A 22,667-nucleotide genomic window follows, 5' to 3' on the forward strand; every position below is an offset into this window, starting at 1 on the left:
TTTTCACATGCACACATGTCACACATACATAACTGATATTCCCATATAATACAAACTATTCAATTTGCGCCTAATTTGCGCCCCCACGGATAAACAGTGATGTTTACAAAAAAATGTTTCAAACAAAAGTTGTTTATTATAGGGAACATTTTTTACAAGATGGATTTTACGGACCCCAGACCTTGACCTATCTTGCTCATTTACGTATTCGGCTAGCCTTTTTGCGTCCTTAGCCCACTGTAAAAATTTCAACTTGATATATATTTTCGTTTTTGAGTTATCTTGTCTTCAGACGGACGGACAGGCAACCGAAAATAGACTGATTAAGTGATTTTATGAACACCTATACCAAAATTTTGTTAGGAGCATTAATTTTTTTAAGCCTTACAAACTTGGGACTAAACTTAGTATACCTTGATATATTTCATATATCAATAGCCAAAAATATGGTCTAGCATTAAATTGTGTGTTATAATATTTTTCATGATAGCATAATAGAAATATGAAATTAAATGTTATAAATAAAATTTCTAATCATGAGAAAGAAATGTTACAAAAATCAATAATTTTCGACGTATTCTATTACTCATTTCCCCTCATATTACAATATTAGCTACGCCCCTGCTACATAAAGGTAATCATTCATTATTAGTTATATAGAAAGGTTTGATAGAAAGTAACAAGGCAGTTTGTAAATATTAAATTAAATTTTAAGTTGTGAACTTGTTGTCTCTAATATTTTATCGCTTTATATGATTACATCGGTCAGCGTTTATTGTCAATCGAATAGAATTATTTTGATTTTTTAAGTTGTCGTATGTTTACAAATAATGCAATGATAGCATACGTCATTCTATTACCATACGAAAGATAATATTTATAAGTATATATAGGTTGTCATCACAAAAGTTACGTATACTAACGTGACACAATGGGCTTGTTCAAAATAACAATGCGCGTTCACTCTTGTGTGAGCGCACAAAAAAAAAGTGTATTATTTTTTCTGTAGCTAGCTAGAGAAAGATAATGTATGTGCCTCAGGAAGATAGATATTGAATTAGAAAAAATAATAATGCAATTCAAGAATTTTAAATCTAGTACGTGTTAGTTTTTGTTAAAAGCTCGCTGTAAAACTATTATGTACACTAAGTACTCGCAGTAAAACTATGATGTAACATTAAGTTACATAGACTGAAAATCAAACGATTTGTGCCAACATCTGAGGTAATTGCTTGGGTCAAATCTATCATGACGGCGGTGTAGAAATGTCAAAACAAAGTGTTGTTATCATACTTGTCATTGTAGATTCGTAAGAAAAAATGTAAAGTGATACGTAATAAGTATTTTTTTAAGACAAAAAGTGCAAAAATTCAGTGAAATCACGATTTTTTTCTCTACAACATTTTGTGATATGAAAATTTGATATTCAATGCATGTTTTTTTGATAAATGCCACTATATTCAATGTATATTTTTTGATAAATGTCCTTATATTCTTTTGATAAAATAATTTTTTTGATAAATGTTCCTAGCTGACCCAAACAATTACCTCAGATGTTGGTACACCTCTCACTGTACGGAAAGATACTCATTCTATGTCCTTAATGAGCTAAGGGTGTAATTAACTCAAAATGTAAAATATTCCCATGAATATTACCGAGTGACCAGGCACTAATTCGAACGGTTTTGTATTGAGACCAACTCTTTTTATCTATTCGAACCCCCCAAAAATGACTTTTACCATTTTTTTGAGTACCATTTTACTCGAAAAATTCATATAAATATATGTCAATCCACCGCGTAGAGTAGTAAAATTTGAACTAATAAAAATCTTAGAAAGATTCTGAAAGCCTACCTGGCACTGAAGGGGGAAAGGTAAGAAGGTTCAGGAGAAGTCAAGTCAAGGGTAAAGATGAGTTGGATGTATGGGGAGATTAGGAAACAGACGGTTAATTTTATTTATTATGTCGATTGATGAAAATGAGAAAAAAAGTTGAAATCGTTTAGTAAAACGAGTGAATGACATAATAGGGTATCATTTTTGTTGGAGCATTCTGTACAAATTCATTATCCCCACTATTCTCAAGCAAATGTCATTTTTTGTACAATGCTGACATTCAAACTTCAAACATAACATTGGAGAGAGAATAAAGTGAACATACGTACAATTGTTAAAAGGGGAAATTATATTTATTAATTTTTATAAAAATAATCATGCGGTTCTAATAATTTTTAGAGTTTAGTAAATATTTATTTATTTTTTTGTGAATGTATTATTATACATTATACATTATAAATTTTATTTATTTGTATTCAGTTTTAGAAGTTATTGGTTAATTTTCAATCGTAAGTATTTTCTATTTGTTAATTATTTTTTGGCATGGTATTTTAACATTTTCTTTATTGTGATGCGACGATGTTGTCATTTTTTTTACATTTTTCGACACGTGTGTAACTCACGAACTTATTGAATTTTTATTTTTAATGTTGATATTAAATAAGGGGCTTCATTTAAGTTGTTATAAATTTTTATTCACTTCCTAGAGAGCTTACACAGCAATTATAAATAATTAAAAAAAAATAGCAAGAATGTGAAATCAGAAACAATCGTTGGATACCATATGTAAGCTCCAAATAAACAATAATCAGTTTTTTGGAAATTATTTTTAGAAATATTCAATTGCATCAGCTAAATTTCTTAAATGTGTTTTTGACATTTGTATACCAAAAATATTCATTTTTTATGGACGGTATAAAGTTCCAAAATCTTAATTCAAGAGAAAAAACTTAATTCAATTTACTTACTGAAATTTGGTACTCAAGGGAATTCAAGGTAAAATTTCAATTTCGGAATAATTTGGTCGACTGCTTTGTATTGTAAACATTCCCCCAAAATAAAGCGCGTTTGTGTAACCAAAATAATGTAGATTTCACGTACCTAATATTAAAATTTGATGTGGTACTTGAATTACTTTCGATAAGATTTCACAAAAAATGTCCTTATAGTTACGGACACTGAATGGCCAAAACTCATACTGAAGTCTTTTTAAAGAAATTGGTTGATTTTTTAAAAATTCATATTGTTTAAAAATGAATGTTAAAATTTTCGAAAGCAGAGATTTTTATAAAGAATAACTTTTTGTCGTAAACCTTATAATAAAAAACTTTTTCCATATGTAGCCAACTTAAGTATACAAACTGTATATAAGGTGCACTAATTTTAGTCCCAAGTTAGTAACACTTAAAAATATTGATGCAACAAACAAAATTTTGGTATTAGTGTTCATAAAATCACTTAACAGTTCATTTTTGTTTGTCTGTCTGTCTGTTCGTGGACACGATAACTCCAAAACGAAAAGAGATATCAAGCTGAAATTTGTGTAGCGTCTTTAGGACGTAAAAGGTAAGGTTGAGGTCATAAATGTTAAGCAATATAGGTCAATTGGGTCTTGGGGCCCTAAAAGTTTAAATATAAAAAATTTCCTTATAAAATAGTAAACAACTTTTGTTTGAAACATTTTTTCTTAAATGTTTACCCGTGAGTGCGCAAGTTAAGACAAAAGTTTGTTGTCCATTTTCTCCAAAACCATAAAAGATATTGAGTTGAAAATTTGCAGGTAGTTATCTTCAACCAATGGTTTTATGAATCATTCTCAGGAAACGAAAAAAATTCTAGAAAAATACTTTCGAAAACCAAATAAATTGGGGGTGACTGCCTCCATAATTGTGTTGGTTTTGTACTGTTCTAATTTATAAAAAAGATAATGTAAGCACTGATATTCAACACTTTCTATACAGGGTATTTCAACAATTAACTCAGTAAATTGTTTGTTTTCACTTGTTATTAATATATATACAAACAATTGACTGAGTTAATTGTTGAAATATTAATACATAGGTACTATAAAATTTGCACCTAATTAGCGCCCTCATGGGTAAACAGTGAAGTTTACAAGAAAATGTTTCAAGAAAAAGTTGTAAATTTATATTATAAGGAACATGTTTTACATTTAAACTTTTGTTCTATCTCAAGATATTCCATCCTGTTTACAAGATGGGTCCTACGGACCCAAGACCCAATTGACCTATGTTGCTCATTTACAAACTCTCCTCACTTTTTATGTCCTAAGCACGCTATAAAAATTTCAGCTTGATATCTTTTTTCATTTTTGAGTTACCGTGCCTACGGACAGACAGACAGCCGGAAATGGACTAATTAGGTGATTCTATGAACACCTATACCAAATTTTTTTTCATAGCATTAATATTTTTAAGCGTTACAAACTTGGGACTAAACTTAATATACTATGTATATTTCATATATACATGGTATAAAAACGGAACATTAAAATTTAATTTCTACAGCAAGTACATTTAAACGGTTTTTAGCGTAAACCAAATTTACACGCAAATAAACAATAATAGTTTTAATAAGTAGCTAAATTCTAATATCATGTGTATAAAAGAATTTAATAATTGGTCTTGTCCAGGTAGCTAACTAAATATCTAGAGGGAATAATTTATTTTTTGTTGATTAGATCAAGGTCAATAAACAAAAAAAAAATCATGTTTTTAAACTTAAAGAACCGACCACTCACCCCCATTTGGATTTATTTTTGAACCAATTATGTTATGGTCATTAATGTTTAATATATATTTGATTGAGTACATTGTAATTCCATTATTTTATCAATGATAATTTAAAAATTTACTTTTGAGCTTTGAACTTTTAAAGAAAATCAAAAGTTTCCATTCTGTATTAATCATATTTATATCTTATTTATGAAAAAAGTGCAATTTTTTTAAATCATAAAATTAAAAATTATTTTTCTTTTAATCTGCAGATAAGAAAGATTGGTTGTAAGTAAATTTGGCACTTTTTTGTTATAAATAAAAAGATGTAATTATGCGCATCCGTTCAATTTCCATACTTTTTCGCTATCGCTACATCTAAAAAATAGAATGTCAGATAGTGACAGAAAAAATAAACAATTTTTACAGTCTGCCAATGATAGGGAACATATATACAGCCACAAGTAACAGAAAAATGTATAAAATAACATGCATAAAGCATAGTTAAAAATTAGCATTTGTTTTCAAAATAAAGAGAATAATGTTTTACTGCCTGCCATTCATTTGAATAAAAGACACACTAAAAATTTATCAAGAGACGGTTTTCTTGTGTTCAAACTTTTTTTATATTTTTAACTTTTGTTGTATCTTTAACGGTGTTCAAAATGCGTCTTACGGATCCAATTGATCTATTTACAAACTCAGCCTCACTTTTTACGTCCTGCCATAAAAAAATTATCTTGTGTTTTGGACACAGTTTCTGTTATAATCAGATGAAAGTAAATAATTCTATCTATCGAGACCAGTAAGACCAGATACAATTTCGAAGACGAACTGGTCAAAATTCTTAGAAGTGTTATTTTTATTTAACTCTTCTGACAACAATATTCGATTCAAACGTAAAAGTCATTAAATTTTAGTGACTGTTTAAAATACTATCCAGATAATTACTTACTTTTGTGTAAAAATTAAAATTCTAATGAAAAATATTTTTTTTTGTAGAATTTTGTACATTCGTGTGTGCAATGCAACGCTGGTTTTTCTTAGAACCAGAGGAAAATGCAAAAATTCGGGCAACAATCGAGGCAGAACAACCACCAATTATCGATACAACAAATTATGCAGAGAAGCGTGAATGGCTTTACAAAGTACGTGTAAATGATCTGCGTCCAGGTGAAATACCATGTGTTACGGGTAATTGTAAAGAGCTAGGTAATTGGGAAGTGGATAAATGTGTACCATTACAAGAAGTTCATGATCCAAAGGCTGGAACCTATTGGTCAAAAGTTCTTTCTATACCAAAGTATGAAACCATTGAATATAGGTATTGTGTCGTCACATTTATTGCACCATGCCCTCATGCAGTTGTGCGAAAATGGGAAACAAATTTAGTTCCACGCACTATACCAAAATTAATCGGTGAATCACCATCAGCCAAAGATGAACCAGAAGAATTTGGTTACTACGATGACTCAGGACGTGTGGATCGCGGTTGGGCATATCGTGATACAATCATACAATTTAAATTATTTAATAATCCAATTACTGTTTGGCAACAAAAGTTAATTGGTCGTACATTATTCGTAAAAGTTACACCAGTTGTTTTGATGAAAAACTGCCATGATCAGCCTCAGTCTCCAATCATTCAAAATGATATTGGTACCGAGGAATCGCTAAGTATGGATACAGAATTTACACAACCACCGATACATACAGTAACCGAAGTTGTCTCGATGAAATCCGAAGAGGAGAACAATTTTCAATTACAAGGTCAATTTGGTGTAGCTTATGAAAAGGATGATTATTTAATTTTCCAAATAAGTGTGGTTCAACCACAAAATGTAGCATATTTATTCGATTTTTATGTGTACAGTTCACGCGCATCCAAAGAAAGCGACCCACCATACCATGTTGGATTCAGTTACGTTTTAGCTAGCTCAATGAAATCCGAAGGACATATGGTAGTTCCTATCACTAGTGTTAAACAACGGCCATTAGGTGAAATGAAATTAGAATATTTAGTGATAACACCATTAAAGGAAGTACACTGTAATTTTAAAATATCATATGCACGCCATTGGAAACAATCATGGGCTGGGCTGGATGTGGCACATCGTGGTCTTGGATGTAACTTCGTTGATACTAAAAGGTGAGACTCACAAGGTCTTACGTGTTTTATTGTTGAATGATTGCGCTAGCTTTTGTTTTGAGAGAGCAGAGTTGTTGGTAGTGCGCATTTTATGAATGATTTAAAAATGAAAAACACACAAAATAAATCTGTCTACACAGGTGTGCTGAAGTACGTGAAAATACCATTGCATCATTGAAGACAGCCATATCGCATGGTGCCGATTTTGTTGAATTTGATGTACAATTGAGTAAAGATCTTATACCAATTATATATCATGATTTTTATGTGATGATTGCGATGAAACGGAAGAAACATATCGAAGATACTGATATGTTGGAATTGCCGGTTAAAGATTTAACATTGGAACAACTGCATTTATTGAAGGTACACAAAATATTTATTTCACTATTTAATTAATTAGTTTTAAAAATTTTTGAAAACTTCACTTATTGTATTTTTTAAAAATTATTCAGTGCTTAAAATTATTATAATAGATTAAGTTTTATTTTGATCATATTATTACTATTAATTACTTGGGAAGACTCCACAGTTTTGTTATATGAATAAGATTCCACTCAAAATTTTCGAATCCATTAAATTTGAAAGTTCTTAAGAATAGAGCAACAGTCTCCACAGTCACAAAATTCTAAGAGTAGAGATTTTCTAAATTCTAGGACAAAAGTTCAATGATAATATTAAAAATATTGTCATAAATTTGCTTAAGGAAGAAAGCTGCCCTAAGAATTTATTTTATTTTTAAAGATCTGTCCTAAAATTCCATAAATGGGGACGGTGATACTAGAGGAAATATATCGACATGGCATGGCTCCGTCTGTAGACTTCATCAAGTATTAAATAATGCATATTTGGTCAGTTTATTATTCGTGTAATATATAGTTGGGTGAAATTTAAAAATTCACCCAAAGATGACCCAAGCATCAATAGTAGTACAACTTTGTAATGGTTTATAAGTTGTGCTCTATAAAATAAGTATTTGTTGAAGCTCTACTTCATAATATTTGTTATACTATTCTGTATGGTTAGGGATTCTAGTATTATGACGAGTGTCCATCAAAAATGGTTCTATATGTGAACCTTTATGTATATGTCTTTAATATAAACTGTATTTTAAGTTAGTATTGCCATCTATAGGTCTTTCCCAATATTAATCAACATAAACAAGGCTTATTCGCCATGGGAACTGATTCTAACGCTGTCTGGTGGTAGGAAATAGAAGCTGTTTATGACAAGTCAAATTTCAACAGAAATAAATCACATAGTTTAAATAATTTATTTTTTATTATTTCACTCATTATCAAAATATAAATAAACAATCCAATCATAGCCATGCATAAATTTGACTTGTCATAGACAGCTTCTATTTTCTATCACTAGACAACGCTAGAATCAGTTCCCATGGCGAATTACTAATAACTGGGAGTTGCAACCCGGCAACTGGCGACAATAATTCGTACTAATTATAATAGAAAGTTTTTACAGTAGTTTCAATTTAAACCACCAGATTACTTACCATCAATCTCTAGCAATCAACATATTTCAATTATTGTTATTATAATTATCGAGTTATTTATTAATTTCTATTTAACAAGAAAATGCCACGACGTCGTACGTTAACGGGTCGTAAAGAGTGTGATCGTAACCGCTCATTAATGTATGATGTAGAAAACGTTAGAAACAAAATCAAGAAGAATCACATCGAGTCTTTATCGAGATGATGTTAATTTCACAAAATAATTTAAACCTTTTTTTTATGTAATCTTTGTATTTTTAATTAAGCGAGCCATTACAAAGTTGTACTTTAAGCTCATTTTTAAATATATCCGTTTGGAACCATTTTGAACAGTTTGATGAGTAATATTTATTGTACAACAAATCTAACATCTTTATTTGACACTAAAATATAATTAGGTTTTAGTATGATTATTATATCTGATGTTAATGTTTATAACAAGATAAATTTCTTTTTCTGGATAGAAGAGCAAAATGCCTTGAAAGCTGTAAAAATATTTTTGTTTATCAATTCAGCCCTATAAAACCTTACAATTCCAATAATAATGTTACTTGATAACATTAATAATAATTAAACAATAAAATATTTTGTCCAACAAAAATACTGCACGATGAGTTTGTCTACCACCTCGAACATGCCGTACTTAAGTATTTTTATTTTTGAATACATACATGTTTCACTTTTGCTGAATTATTTAATAATTATTAATGTTATTAAGTTGGCATAGTGTCCCACAAATAGCATAAATATGTCGTTATCATGCTCAATTGAAAACGCAGTACTTTCGAAAAACGTCGTAGAGAAAAGTTTAGTAGACTCGCCAAAAGGAAGCCAAAAATTTCAAGTATGTAATAATCATTGAACATAGAACTCTTTATATCTCACGATCTTAATTATTTCCCTGTATTTTAAAATACACCTGTGGGTACATATGATTCATGATTTCACAAAACATTCTGTCAACATACAATTTATTTAAAATAAATAATAAAAAATTAATTTAATTTTTGAGCATTGTTAATAAATATTCAATAGGTGACAGTAGAATTAGCAAATCATATTGTTATACCACGCATATATGTAACATGCAAGGTATACTAAATTTAGTCCCAAGTTTGTAACGATTAAAAATATTAATGCTATGAACAAAATTTTGGTATAGGTGTTTATAAAATCACCTAATTAGTCCATTTTCGGTTGTCTGTCCGTCTGTCTGCCAACACAATAACTTAAATCGAAAAAAGATATCAAGCTGAAATTTTTACAGCGTACTCAGGACGTAAAAAGTAAAGTCAAGTTCGTAAATGAGCAACATAGGGCGATTGGGTCTTGATCTATGGGTCCGTAGGACCTATCTTGAAAACCGTTAGAGATAGAACAAAAGTTTAAATGTAAAAATCTTCCTTATAAAAAAATAAACAACTTTTGTTTGAAAATTTTTTTCGTAAACATCACTGTGTAGCCGAGAGGGCGCAAATTAGGCGCAAATTGTATACTATGTATTATATGGGGATATCAGATACGTATGTGTGACATGTATGTGTGTGTAATGTGATAAAGTAATCAACACTGTCTATGCATGGTATTTCAACAATTAACTCAGTCAATTGTTTGTTTTCACTTGTTTATTACTGATTTTGTAAAAGAGGAAATTTTTACTACACTTAATGCTTAATATTTGTCTCAAATTTGATCGTTTCTTTCTAAAAGTAATTCATATCAATTTGAATGACGTTTTCAATAATATAGCACAAATATTCTAACTAATAATTGTTTTTTTATTATTTTAAATAGTTTTGAATATTAGTATTTGATCTATTTTATTATTATTCATTGACATCAATCATTTTCAATTAAATTGATTATTTCATCATAATTGAAAGCTTTAAAATTTTTCAATTCTATTTCAAAAACAAAAAAGTCTTTTTATAAATTTTCAGAGCTATTATCATCATTGAACTAACTTTTAAATATATTGCGTAATTGATATATAAGATTTACATTTTTATACCATGTATATATAAAATATATCAGGGTATACTAAGTTTGTTCCCAAGTTTGTGATGCTTAAAAATATTAATGCTACGAACATATATTTGGTATAAGTGTTCATAAAATTCATTTCCGTTTGCCCGTTCGTCTGTCTGTCCGTACGTCTTACAACACGATAACTTGAAAAGAGATATAAAAGTGAGGTCGATTTCGTAAATGAGCAACTTTGTCAATTGGGTCTTGTAAACAGTTAGAGATAGACAGAAAGTTTAAATGAAAAAAATAATCCTTATAAAAAATAAACATCTTTTTTTGAAACATTTATTCGTAAACATCACTGTTTACCCGTAAGGGCGAAAATTATATAGTATGTATTATATGGGAATATCAGATATATGTGTGTGAGTGTGGCTATCTAAGAGTGGCTGTCTTTCTTTACTTACATAACGTACAAAAACAAACGGTTGCGTAGTAAACACTGTCTATACATGGTATTTCAACAATTAACTCAGTCAATTGGTTATTTTCACTTGTTTTTAAATTAATATTAAAAACTTTTTATCTTCTATGAAAAATATATATCCAAGTTCACTGTGGTTTTCATTACCTTAATGAAGTTTATATGATAATTAAATTTAAAACAAATCTTTCAGAAAAACCAGAAATTTCAGCTTGATATCTCTTTTCATTTTTTAGTTATCGTGCTTACGGACAGACAGACGGATAGACAACTGGAAATGTACTAATTAGGTGATTTTATGAACACCTATACCAAAATTTTGTTTGTACCATCAATATTTTTAAGCTTAACAAACTGTGGACTAAACTTAGTATACCTTGATATATTTCATATACACGGTATAAAAATTATTGCTGATTTGACTAAAGTGAGTGTTATGGCTTCGATACTATCATACTACCTTAATTAGTAGTCTGCAATAACAGTTACGTAATTTTTAGGTAATGTAATGGTTAAAGATTTTTTTGTGAACAATTCCATCGACACCTTGTAATCATTATAATTCCAAAATTAATGTTACGCTTTTTATTGTTACTTTGTATTGAAAATTTTCTTAATAATGTTTAAATTTTATCTTATCAATGATCCATTTAAATTTATTTATTTTAATTATTTATCAACGATGTGTTATTTATTGTTAGCAACAGAATTATAATATTTTTGAACTACTTACAAATAATTTTCAATACAGTTATTAAATCTTTTCTTTTCTTAAAGAAAAAGTACACAATAGGAAATAAATTTCGTCAAGGCGTCTGCGCGTTTTTCTGCTGAACATACACTACTATTATAACTCGTAAAATGGTAACTTTATGCCAAAATCTAGTCAATGTTTTTATTAACCTTTTTGATTTTTTAACTAATTTTTGTTGTTGCAAAATTCGAAACATTTGTATTATTCAAATCAAGGATCCCTAGATCCATTAGGAATTACGAATTAGGGTCATATTGAGGACTACATACGGTTGCATCCATCGGCAAATAATAATTTCAGGCTCGATTTCTATGCATATTCCCCTTCAAAAAACTTTCCTTAATCAGGATCAGGAGCATGCCAGGCAAATATCTGATTCAATTTTTTAAATCAATTTTCATGTTGACACCATTTGAATGTTAATGTCAATTGAATCAAAATGCTTATTTCTTTTAAAATTGTCATCTAGTACGTATTTTTGGTCGCTGAATACAAATCCGATGTCAGATAACATGATTTCTGCCATGTTTTCCAAAAATCGTGCCACTTTTTACACGAAATTCCACTTTTTGACACAAAAACAAAAAAGTATTTATCGTCCAAACTGTTATCTAGGAGGTATTTTTGGTCGTTGATTATGAATCTGATGTCAGATTAACGGATTTTGTCACGTATTCCGAAAATCGTGTCATTTTTAGTCAAGATTTCATTCACTTAATTTTTTTTGGGCACAAAAAAGTTAGACTAAGTATTTATCGTACAAACTGTGCTCTGAGGGGTATTTTTGTTCGCTGATTACGAATCATAGAACTCGTGTAATCGGAATCGTAATCTAGAGTTTTGCAGGCGAAAATCTGATGGGGCTTAACTATCTATTAATACTCTCCAAACAGCGGATATAAGCACGGAATTATATTTTTGTGTATAGCGTCTATTTTATTCATAATAATCTATAAATTAATAGTAATTATTATTGATAGTGCAGTGCACATAAATCTTCGTAATTATTTTCATATTATGAAATTTATCTTATCGAATTAAGGAAGTGTTTTTATTATGTTCGAATATGGATTTGAACTTTGAACTTACATTCTTTATTAGTTTTTTGATATACCTATTTACTGTTACAAATTAATCAATTTCAATTTATAAGTCCTGTGATGGCTGCATGTTACTCCAAATTTAGATTTGTTTTGTTTATTTTATTTTATTATATAAACAAAGGAGATTTTGAAATCCTTTTACATTTGTACTCGTTTATTTGTCTTTGATTAAATTTTTTTTTATTAATAGGTATTTCAATCGCGATAGGCGAGGCCATCCGGGCGTAAAATAGAGCTGAAATGACTCCGGGGTAAAACCAAATTTTAAGATTCCATCCAAAAATCACTGGTTAACAAACAAATTTTTATTCAAATCTTATACTAACTTGTATTCAAGATAATCATAAAAAACGTTTATATTTGAGAATATAATCCTCAATCGGGGTTATGTTAATGTTATACATATTTATTTAACAAACTTAACTTACATCCTTATCTGGGTAACAATTTTCTTATGTGCTTAGATTTAGATACATATTTGACGTATATCAATTGAAATGAAGTTTGAAGTAATTGATATTGCAACCGCTAGAGTGGCTAAATTTAAATTTAATCTACAGTATCGACAGCAGATAATTTTGGGCGCCAAAAAAAATTTGTATAATTTATTTTGAAAATGATTTCCCCAAGTAGGGCTTTATTCTATTGTAGTTGTCTATTATAGTTTCGATTGATTAATCGTATTTGATTATTGTCTCGGAAGTTACGTTACTCGTTAATTTTTAACTTTATTATTTGTTTTATTGTGCACTCTTGATGACCGATGGCCAATCATTAATTATTCTTTTTCAATCAATCAGCGTTTATCACGTGATCTTGCCTGAGCTATAAGCAATGATAGGGTCCATTCAACTGATTTTGATCTAGATAGTAAAAGATATGTCTTTTCAATTTTGAGCCAATGAATTATGAGCTATGACGACTGGTAGCCAACCTTGTAAAATCGTAAAATTTATCAAACCGTTATTAATACATGATCACTGCAGCTCAGCAGTCTAAAACTGCAATTTCTTTTTTTAACTGTACAATTTAGCCACCAAATAAATTGTGCAAAATTGTGGTTTTTTGTAACTTTTCATAGGTAAAAATACTATATTTATTATTTTTCAGATATATAACATCAATTTAGACATATTCCTATTTCCTCATCGTAATTTGATAGGTTTTTTTTTCCCCTTTAATATTCCACTGTTTATTACCTAAGTTATTTTCAAATCATTTTAACGCTGACAATGTTCAATCAAATTCATAAAGAATATTATAGAAAGTGCATGCGTACTATACTGCTTAAAAATTTTTATTATGATAGGTACAAGTTCCGTTACTGCCTTCAGTTTTGGCCTAGTCTGTAGACTTATTGAGAAGAGTACAGGTCAGGATAATTGCACAACCTGGATTTGCCAAATGCTTGGTCAAAATTTCTATTTTGCCCCCCTCTAGTCCAAAAAATCTTTTATAAATCCCTTCTAATATAAAAAAATTTCTATGTTTAAAAATTGTAAAACATTGAAAGCTGGAGAGAATAGGAGAAAGATAAAAAAAGTACGACATTTCGAAAAAATAGGGTACTTTGATGTATCACTTCCTATAGCTCGTATATAGCGGTCACAAACATCGAATGTTTCTGAAACTGTGTCTTCTTTTTTAAAATATTTTGTATTTATTATTATTTTATAAATTAGGAACTAAAAATATTTTTATTACTATTACTATCCGATTATACTTGATAATCGAATCATACAAACGTCACCATTTTTAAAAACAAACAAACAAATTAAAATTTGTTATTTCAAATGTTTTTACAATGGTAAATGATGCAAAATTTAATGATAAGATTAGAATATCCTTGGCGATGTTTTTTGCTGTACGCACGCCTTCATTTTATATATCAAGTATCGATATTAATTTGCTTACGTAACTAAGTTTCTCCTCTTTGCCTATCTATTATAGATAATATTGACAGAATTCATGATTTTGTTGTTAGATTATTGATTACCTGGGTATTATTACTACTAGTATATTCGGAATGAGAAAACAAAAGTTTGAAAGAAAAAATTAAATTGCTCTTTTACAAAGGTGAGAAAAAATAGTATATTATACTACAAGGGCTAAAAGTTTGAGATTTCTGCACTACGCGATAAGATGCCCGAGGCGAAGCCGTGGACATCATATCGCGCAGTTCAGGGCTCTGAAACTTTCTACTCGTGAGGTGTATACTATTTTAGATATACTTTCTGCTTCTGTTGGGAGGCAGAAAGTCCAACATTTATGCTTCGGTATCAAAATATAAATATGGGACTTAGTACTTTTTGTACTTTTTGAGATAAACTGACAGTAGACGTAAAGATAATTTAATTTATCAGCATAAAAAATTTGAGACCTATAGCGAAAATGCGGTCATTTGGAACTCAACCAAAATCAAGCTTGTCGATTTCAAGCACTGCTAAAAGATGCTACACTTCTTACAATTTTACTGTATAATTTTGTCACAAATAAATCGGCAATTGTCATGACTAATTAATTTTTAAAACAAAAGATAAAAAGACTCATAAATGACAATGTACAAAAATTTACTGATATTGACGATCAGGTATATAGTTATAAATTATCCAAAACGTGTTTATTAAAAACGTCATTGTAATTGTACATGACAACAAATTAATATACGTAAAAGTTGAACTTGAATTAAAAAATCATACAAATACATAATATTAAATAATATCGTAGAATATTCGCTGGCCTCTATGTCATGTATTTTATCCAAAAATATTTCATAAATTGTAAGTTTTGGGAAGTTTTCTTAGTGGCTGTTTTTCAGTGTGATATTTCTTGATAAAATATAGCTTTAACATGCTCAATGAAGCCTTGGCTTTAAAAATTGTCACCAACATATCAAGCGAATTTTTTTATCAATAATAGTCGATAAACTCGCCTCTTCAGCTTTCTGATGAAAATCGATGATTTTGACTTCAATACGACTTGTTTACTAGAGAAGATATCAAGAAATCTCGAGGCACTTTCATTATTGAATTTAGAAGAGCAGCGTATCTACTTATTCCCGATTGCTAAAAAACTGTTCAAATGCTACTATGACCCTTACGTAAATTAAATGAACAAGAATTTGGTAAAACTATGTTTAAAACAATCCCTATCCGTATTTCCAGTGTTATAGAAGGGATATAAGAAGGAGAAAGCTTTAACGTGGTGTTCTTTACTTTTAAGCCCGGCAAAGCGAATGGGTGGTACAATTTCTTTACTTATCCTGGTTACAATAACTTTTGTTTATGATTTTCTCCAAAAACAGGAATAGAAATCAAACCTACGTTTACGCCCTTTTGTTTCAAAATTTACGTATGTATTTTTATGGATATGTAGAATAACAATAGAAATATAATACCATAGAGATGTGTAGACATAGGAAACGCAATGAGTGAATTCTTAACCGCAGAGAAAGAGACATAACTGATAGGTGTTCTTCCCTCTCTGTCTCACAGCCAATAATAAATCCAACAACAATCAAGTGTGCAGACGACAACACCTGTTTTGTATACAGGGTGTTCTACTTAAGTTGGCTACATATGGAAAACTTTTTTATTATAAAGTTTACGAAAAAAAGTTATTCTTTATAAAAATCTCTGCTCTTGAAAATATTAACATTCAGCTGTTCACTTTTGACATCGAATGTACAGCCTGTCCAAAAATTGAAAATCTTCGACTGGAATGTTAATGGTCGTTTAGAAATGTTCATCATTTTGAACAGATAATAAGGGAAACAGTTCAAGAAATCACTCTCGAGATATGTGGGCGTGTATTTAAACAATTTTGTAAAAGAACAATTATATGTATGGAACAAGAAGGTAGATACGTTGAGGCAAAAACGAACTTTGTAACTCTATGATATTATCTTTATGAGAATAATTTCGTTCTTTTAGGTTTTAGCAAACAAATTAGTACGAATATGCGTATTAACGGGTTTCCTGTATTGTTATACAATAATAATTTTAAAAATAATAAAAATATCAAAATAATAATATTATTATATAAAGACTTACTTTATATAAACAATATTATTTATATTTTATCAATGCTAGACAACAACGATATTTTATAAATAATACGATAGTTTAAATACGCTAATATTTTAATGCTACTATTATCTTATTTATTTTTAATTATTTATTATATCAGGTTATGGTTGATATGGTCTTTGGAATCCAGATCAATAAATTAATTATTCAGAACTGATGAATCATTTCTAAATTATTGTAAACTTTATATTATTTCGAATATATATATATTATTATCAATATGTTTCGGCAAGTCATTCAAGTATTCGGTAAACTATGTAGATACACTCCTCTGTGTCACAAAAAATGCACGTGTTTTACCATTCTAAATGTTTAAACTATAAAATTATATGTGATTTCTATTAGCGTAACTAGGGAAACAAAATTCAAATGTTTTTATTAAAATTTTGTTTCCGTTTAAAATCTAAATATAATAACCGTATTAGACTGAAAGAAAATATGCTTTTGTTCTTGTTCTCCTCAAAACTATCCTTAACGCTACGTTCTAATTTAAATACCAATCTTAATTTTTCACAGTCAGATAAAATTTCAAATTGATAAGATAATTTCTTCGGGATAAACCGCGACAAAAATCAAGATATCATACATTCCCCCCCCCCATTTTCGGGATGAAAACAACATTTTTGTACGAGAAAGTTAATAATATTATTTGTAATGCTTTAAAGTTAGCACCTCCCCTTCTCCTGATAACTTTGAAGTATAAAATTAGATTATTAAACTATTTTTTTAAATATGCCAAGGACAATTTTTTAATTTAAATATTTTGTACTTAATGTCCCCGTGTTTATAAAAATTGTTTGTTTGTTTGTTTGTAAACTATTATATTTTGCATTGGCACAGGATGAAAACATTATATTCGGCCAAAGAACAAAGACAATTTACGTAGGATAGAACCTTTTCTCATATGGGAGCTAAGAAATTGAATATTTACTAAAATGATGGCACGCACTATACACATACATAAAAGTTTGGATAAAGCATGCATGCTATTTATGTTGTTGAACGCGGGTTCGTTCATGTGTTGTTTTCTTTGTTTTATGCATAAGAACGTTTTACTTTATATATTATAAATGGCTAACGAGATGGTTGCCAAATTGTATATCAAAATAAACTAATTTTGGTCTCAAGTTTTTAACGCTTAAAAATATTGATGATACGAACAAAATTTAGTATGAGTGTTCATAAAATCACCTAATGAGTCCGTTTCCGATTGTCCGTCCGTATATCTGTCCGTTGTCCGTCCCTCTAGCCTGCTCACTTCTTAAAAAATAAGTCTGAGTTTGTAAATGAATAACATAGGTCAATTGGGTCTTGGGTTCGCAAAAGTTTAAACGTAAAAAATGTTTCTTATAAAAAAATAATCAACTTTTGTTTGAAACATTTTTTCGTATACATCACTGTGTACCCGCGAGGGTGCAAATAATAATAGATACGGAGTTGAAAATTTGCAATCAGCTTCAGTTAGTGGTCTTATGAAACGTCGAAACATAAAATGCTTTCAAAAATTACGAAATTTTTGAAATTCAAATAAATGGCGGATAATTTAAAAAAAAATCTAATTAAATGAAAATCGACCTCCTAGATATTCTGTCCTGTGGCACTTTAAATCTTAAATCCCAATTTTTAGTATTAATTTGTATTCTTTATTATAGAAAAAGTTATTTTTACTCGAAAAATTTTTTTCTTAAGAAAATAGCGTAAATTTTAAATAGAACTGTAGTACGTCTATAGAGTTTTCAAATATTTACCGTTTTCAATAGACAATTATCAGACAACTTTAAAAATAAATTTTTCATTTTAATAGTAAATACATTGCCAACACACGCTTATGCCAAAGTGCCAAATATCAACCTACACTTTGCGTTTCATTAGTACCTAAACGTCATCAGTACGTATTCAGAATTAATTGCGTAGCGTTCAAAAACATGCATTAAATATTTTTAAATTAAACAATTTATTTTTTGAGTTATCTCCGATTTATCAGAAAACTTGGGATTAAGCTTTTTTTACCCTTTAGATCAAAAGTTATATGACGCCTAGTGGCGCTTTTGCCTCAGTACTTCCCGAGTTATTGGCAATTGAAATTCGGAGTATTTAATAGGTTCAATAACTGAAAAATTTGGCGTTTTTCAAAAAAATATATCATACATTTTTAAAATTACTATAAAAAACCTTGAAAATGAAAAATGTTTTTTTAAGTCATTTGCACGAAAATTAATGAAATTATAATGAAAAGAAAGTTTCTCGTACCGTTTTTTTATGTTTTATTCAGCTCAAAAGCTGATAAATTTACCACGGGAAATTTAAAACTTTCCAATTTTTTTTATTTAGGTACTGACAACATGCTCAAAAAGTTTTAACAGTTTCGGATATATAGTTTTCAAAATATTGCAATTTAAATGAAAAAAAAAAAAAATTAGAAAAAAACAAAAAAAATTGGCTTTATTGTTAAGTAATTCGAAAAATAATAAAGATACAAGTTATAACATTTCGAACCCATCGCCCATGGTCACGAAATGTGTACCTCAAAAAAGTTTTTTTCCTAATACGGGACCTAGTCTATAGCTAGAAAAACTCTCGCTCTAATTTGAGCAAATCTAGATACAGTGTATTTTGTTTTTATACAATTTTATTTGGTGTATTAAACCTCGATTCTTGGTAGACTTTTGTCCTACGCATCGTGAAAGAATTGGAATAGGTTTTTAATTTCATAAATTATTACAAAACAATGTTTTATATATAAAATCAATAAATTGATTTTAATAGTTTTTCTGACAATGGCAATGAAAAATATGAAGTTTTTTACCGCTAATTGACGTTACATGTGTATAATAATCTTCTATTTATAAAATTTAACAATTACTCTGAATTATTTCAATTTTCCATATTTCCTGTACTTGGATTGTCCAAGTACATTTATATTCATGATAATTAAGTACCATAAGGGTTCCGTTCCAAAAACCCCATGAAATTTTGAACAAAGGGGGGGGGGGCAGACAAGTGAGGGCAGGGTAAGTGAAGGCTATGTCGCGGTAGTTTATGTTTTAAGTTACAATTGCTAAGCGAACATGACATTCATTGTTAGGTGGTACGAAGTTCGCCGGGTCAACTAGTTTGTCATAAAAAAGATCATTTTAGCTTCTTCCGCCTCTCGCCCAGAATGCACGCATGTTACATTTTTTACTCTATTTCGCAAGTTACACATCTAGATAAGAAAACATATCTGAATAAGATCTGTTTTTGACTTAAATTGATTATTGGATCATTGGAACAATCTAATAAAAGCATATTAAAATCAATCAAAACAAGAATAACTAAAATGAAATATGTTTTTTTTAATTGTTTAATAACTGCATAGAGTTATTTATTTTTAGATATTTCATTGAATAACAAATTAATCCAAGTTAAGGGCTACATAAATTGAATGATTATATTTAGATTTAAAAAAAAATGTGCGTATTCGCTCCGTGCGTGAGTTTCGTTTCCATGGTAACGATACACTACTTTAATTATAGAATTGTATGGATGCATATATAATTGTATGAATTGCATTTAAGACTTATATTTAAAATTTAATATTCTTGTCTCACAAATTTAAATAAATAATTATGATAATTTACATTTGAAAAATAATATTTGTTCAATTTGATTTCTTATTTTCACAATTTTTAATGCATTAAGTTTAATTAATTCGTGTTTCAATAATTTTAATTTGACATTTCTATTATATTAACATGTAAAGAATTGCAAATTAGTCATAACAGCCCCCTTTAACTCCAAAATTTTTCACTTAAAGCGCTGGCATCGATTTTATTGTCCCCTACCATGACTACGCACACAACGAATATATGCACACACACAAATAACAGTGCTGTAGTTTAAAAGTATCGTAACTACAGTACACAACAGGAGAGAGTGGTGGGGGAGGGAATAAATAGTTTTACAATGTATGCATATTCATGACCTTAAACAATTTGACACTCGAATGTCACGGAGAAGTAAAAAGTTTGGCTAATCGAGGTCATCAAATTCGAACAACTACAAGGTTGACGACATTGACTATATTAACGTTACATATTTGCATAACATTTATTAATAACTCAAAATTTATTTTACATAAATAGCTTCATTTAAACGACTGGCAACTTGTTTTAGGGCTAATAGAAGCGAATATTTTGGTTTAACACTTTCGGGTTATGGGGAGAATTTACTTGCTATTAGTAAACTCGTCAATGTAATCATGCTAATATTATCTAACAAGTAGATAACAGACAGTAAAGCTATTTTCAACTTTACTTGCTGACGAATGGGTAACTAGCTAAAAACTAACTGATTCTAATAAAAATTGTTAGTAAAGGAGCTGTGTGAAATTTAAAAAAATATTTTTTTGCCAACTTCCAGCTAGTAAATTTGCTTTATGTAATCCCCGCTTTATAGGCGTAATTATAAAGGCAAATAAAGAAGGTGAGTTGACGTTAATTAATCTTCAGGAATTCAAGATCTGCAGCTCATGTTAAACCAGCTTAATTTATATGCCAAACAAGTTGCCAAATAAACTTAAAATAAATTCCGATAAAACGAAACTATTGTCAAATGTGAGCACAGAATTATATAAATACTTGGGACAAATAGTTTTGACGGAAATTCCAACATTGGAGTGACACATCGAATCCAATGCATGGAGGAGATTTTGGTCACTTAAGAACATATTGAAAAGCAAAATTCCAATTTCTCTGAAAAGAAAAGTTATCGACTCTTGTATTCTTCCGATATTGTCACGTGAGCTACACACAATGTCATTACCGAAAAAAAATGTAGCAAATTTAAAGATCTGGCAGAGAAGTATGGAACGAAGTGTGTTTGGTGTCAAAAGGTTGGGTAAATTGAGATGTTCTTTCAGACGTTCTAAAACGAGAATAAAAGATGTGATCTTCATAAAAAACTAAAATTTCATTGGGCTGGGCACGAATAAGAGACAAACTTAATATTACGCTCCACCGTGTGGACGCCATATGAGTGTACTCGAAAATGAGGGTGATCCCTAACAAGATGGCGTGACGAACTTATAAAATTTGCAGGTGAACAATGGTCTACAAAAGCTAAAAGCAGAAACTTATGGGTTTCATTGGGGGAGGCCTATTTTAATATATTTTTTTGACGCCGCGTTATTCTATGATCGTGGGATAGACGTTGAGTCTATCTATCGTTATTCTATGATGTTGAGTCTAAAGTATTATGAGTGCAAACCGGCAGGATGGGTAGATTTCTAAATTTCAATCATTAAACCCGCTACATAGTTTGCAGTGTTTGCATACGTAGATTATTGCATCTTTACAGCTGCTACGGATATTTTAACTGCTTAAAACATTAAATATTGCAGTTAGGTCACTTTATTGGAATATATTGTGTGAATATATATTTGGTAGTCGCCCAATATGGTGTTTAATTAATAATAAATCAATTTAATTTAATTTATTTAAATTTATAATGATTTTGTAATCAACACATATTTATTTATGTGTTGATTAATAAAAATAAAGTCAAGGTTTCAAGTCATAAATATAAAACACATAACTTCCCACTATTTGTTTGATCACACGATACACTAACATATCATACACTAAGGCACAAAGTCCTAATTAATGTGCCGGAGGGGAACACGTGTCACTTTTTATTTTTTTACCATCTTCTTTTTTCAATTTTCTCATGTCAATGACTAGTACTACGTTACTAATAACTTGAATCGTAGACGTGCAAATATTCTTATGTAAATATATATATAGGGTGTCCCGTGTCTTGATGGCCATAGTTTAAGAGCATATATTATTGGCAATTTTAAGTTGAAAGTGGCTTATATACTTTTGTCCAAAACCTAATAATTAAGAAGTTATAGTTCGTTCAAACCAAATGGCACCGAACAAGAGAGAGTGTAGATGAATATGTATGTGCACTAAAATCTACACTCTCTCTTATTCGATGCCACTTTGGTTTCAAACGACCTATATATGCACTATTAAATTTAACCAATAAAGTAAAA

The 22,667-nt window shown here is 29.5% G+C and overlaps 1 protein-coding gene across 2 annotated transcripts in view; it reads left to right on the forward strand.

The window, feature by feature from the left end:
• Positions 1-2,142: 2,142 nt before the first annotated feature.
• LOC123303817 (glycerophosphocholine phosphodiesterase GPCPD1) overlaps positions 2,143-22,667 on the forward strand; it is a 43,129-nt gene continuing 22,604 nt past the window's right edge. For both annotated transcript variants that reach the window (XM_044886310.1, XM_044886311.1), the window contains exons 1-3: positions 2,143-2,345; positions 5,574-6,720; positions 6,861-7,086. In XM_044886310.1, coding sequence (XP_044742245.1) covers positions 5,597-6,720; positions 6,861-7,086 — 1,350 coding nt within the window. In that variant the 5' untranslated portion in view covers positions 2,143-2,345; positions 5,574-5,596. The remainder of the gene's footprint in view (positions 2,346-5,573; positions 6,721-6,860; positions 7,087-22,667) is intronic.

Source organism: Chrysoperla carnea, chromosome 1, assembly GCF_905475395.1.
Source record: "Chrysoperla carnea chromosome 1, inChrCarn1.1, whole genome shotgun sequence".
Classification (NCBI taxonomy): Eukaryota; Metazoa; Arthropoda; class Insecta; order Neuroptera; family Chrysopidae; genus Chrysoperla; species Chrysoperla carnea.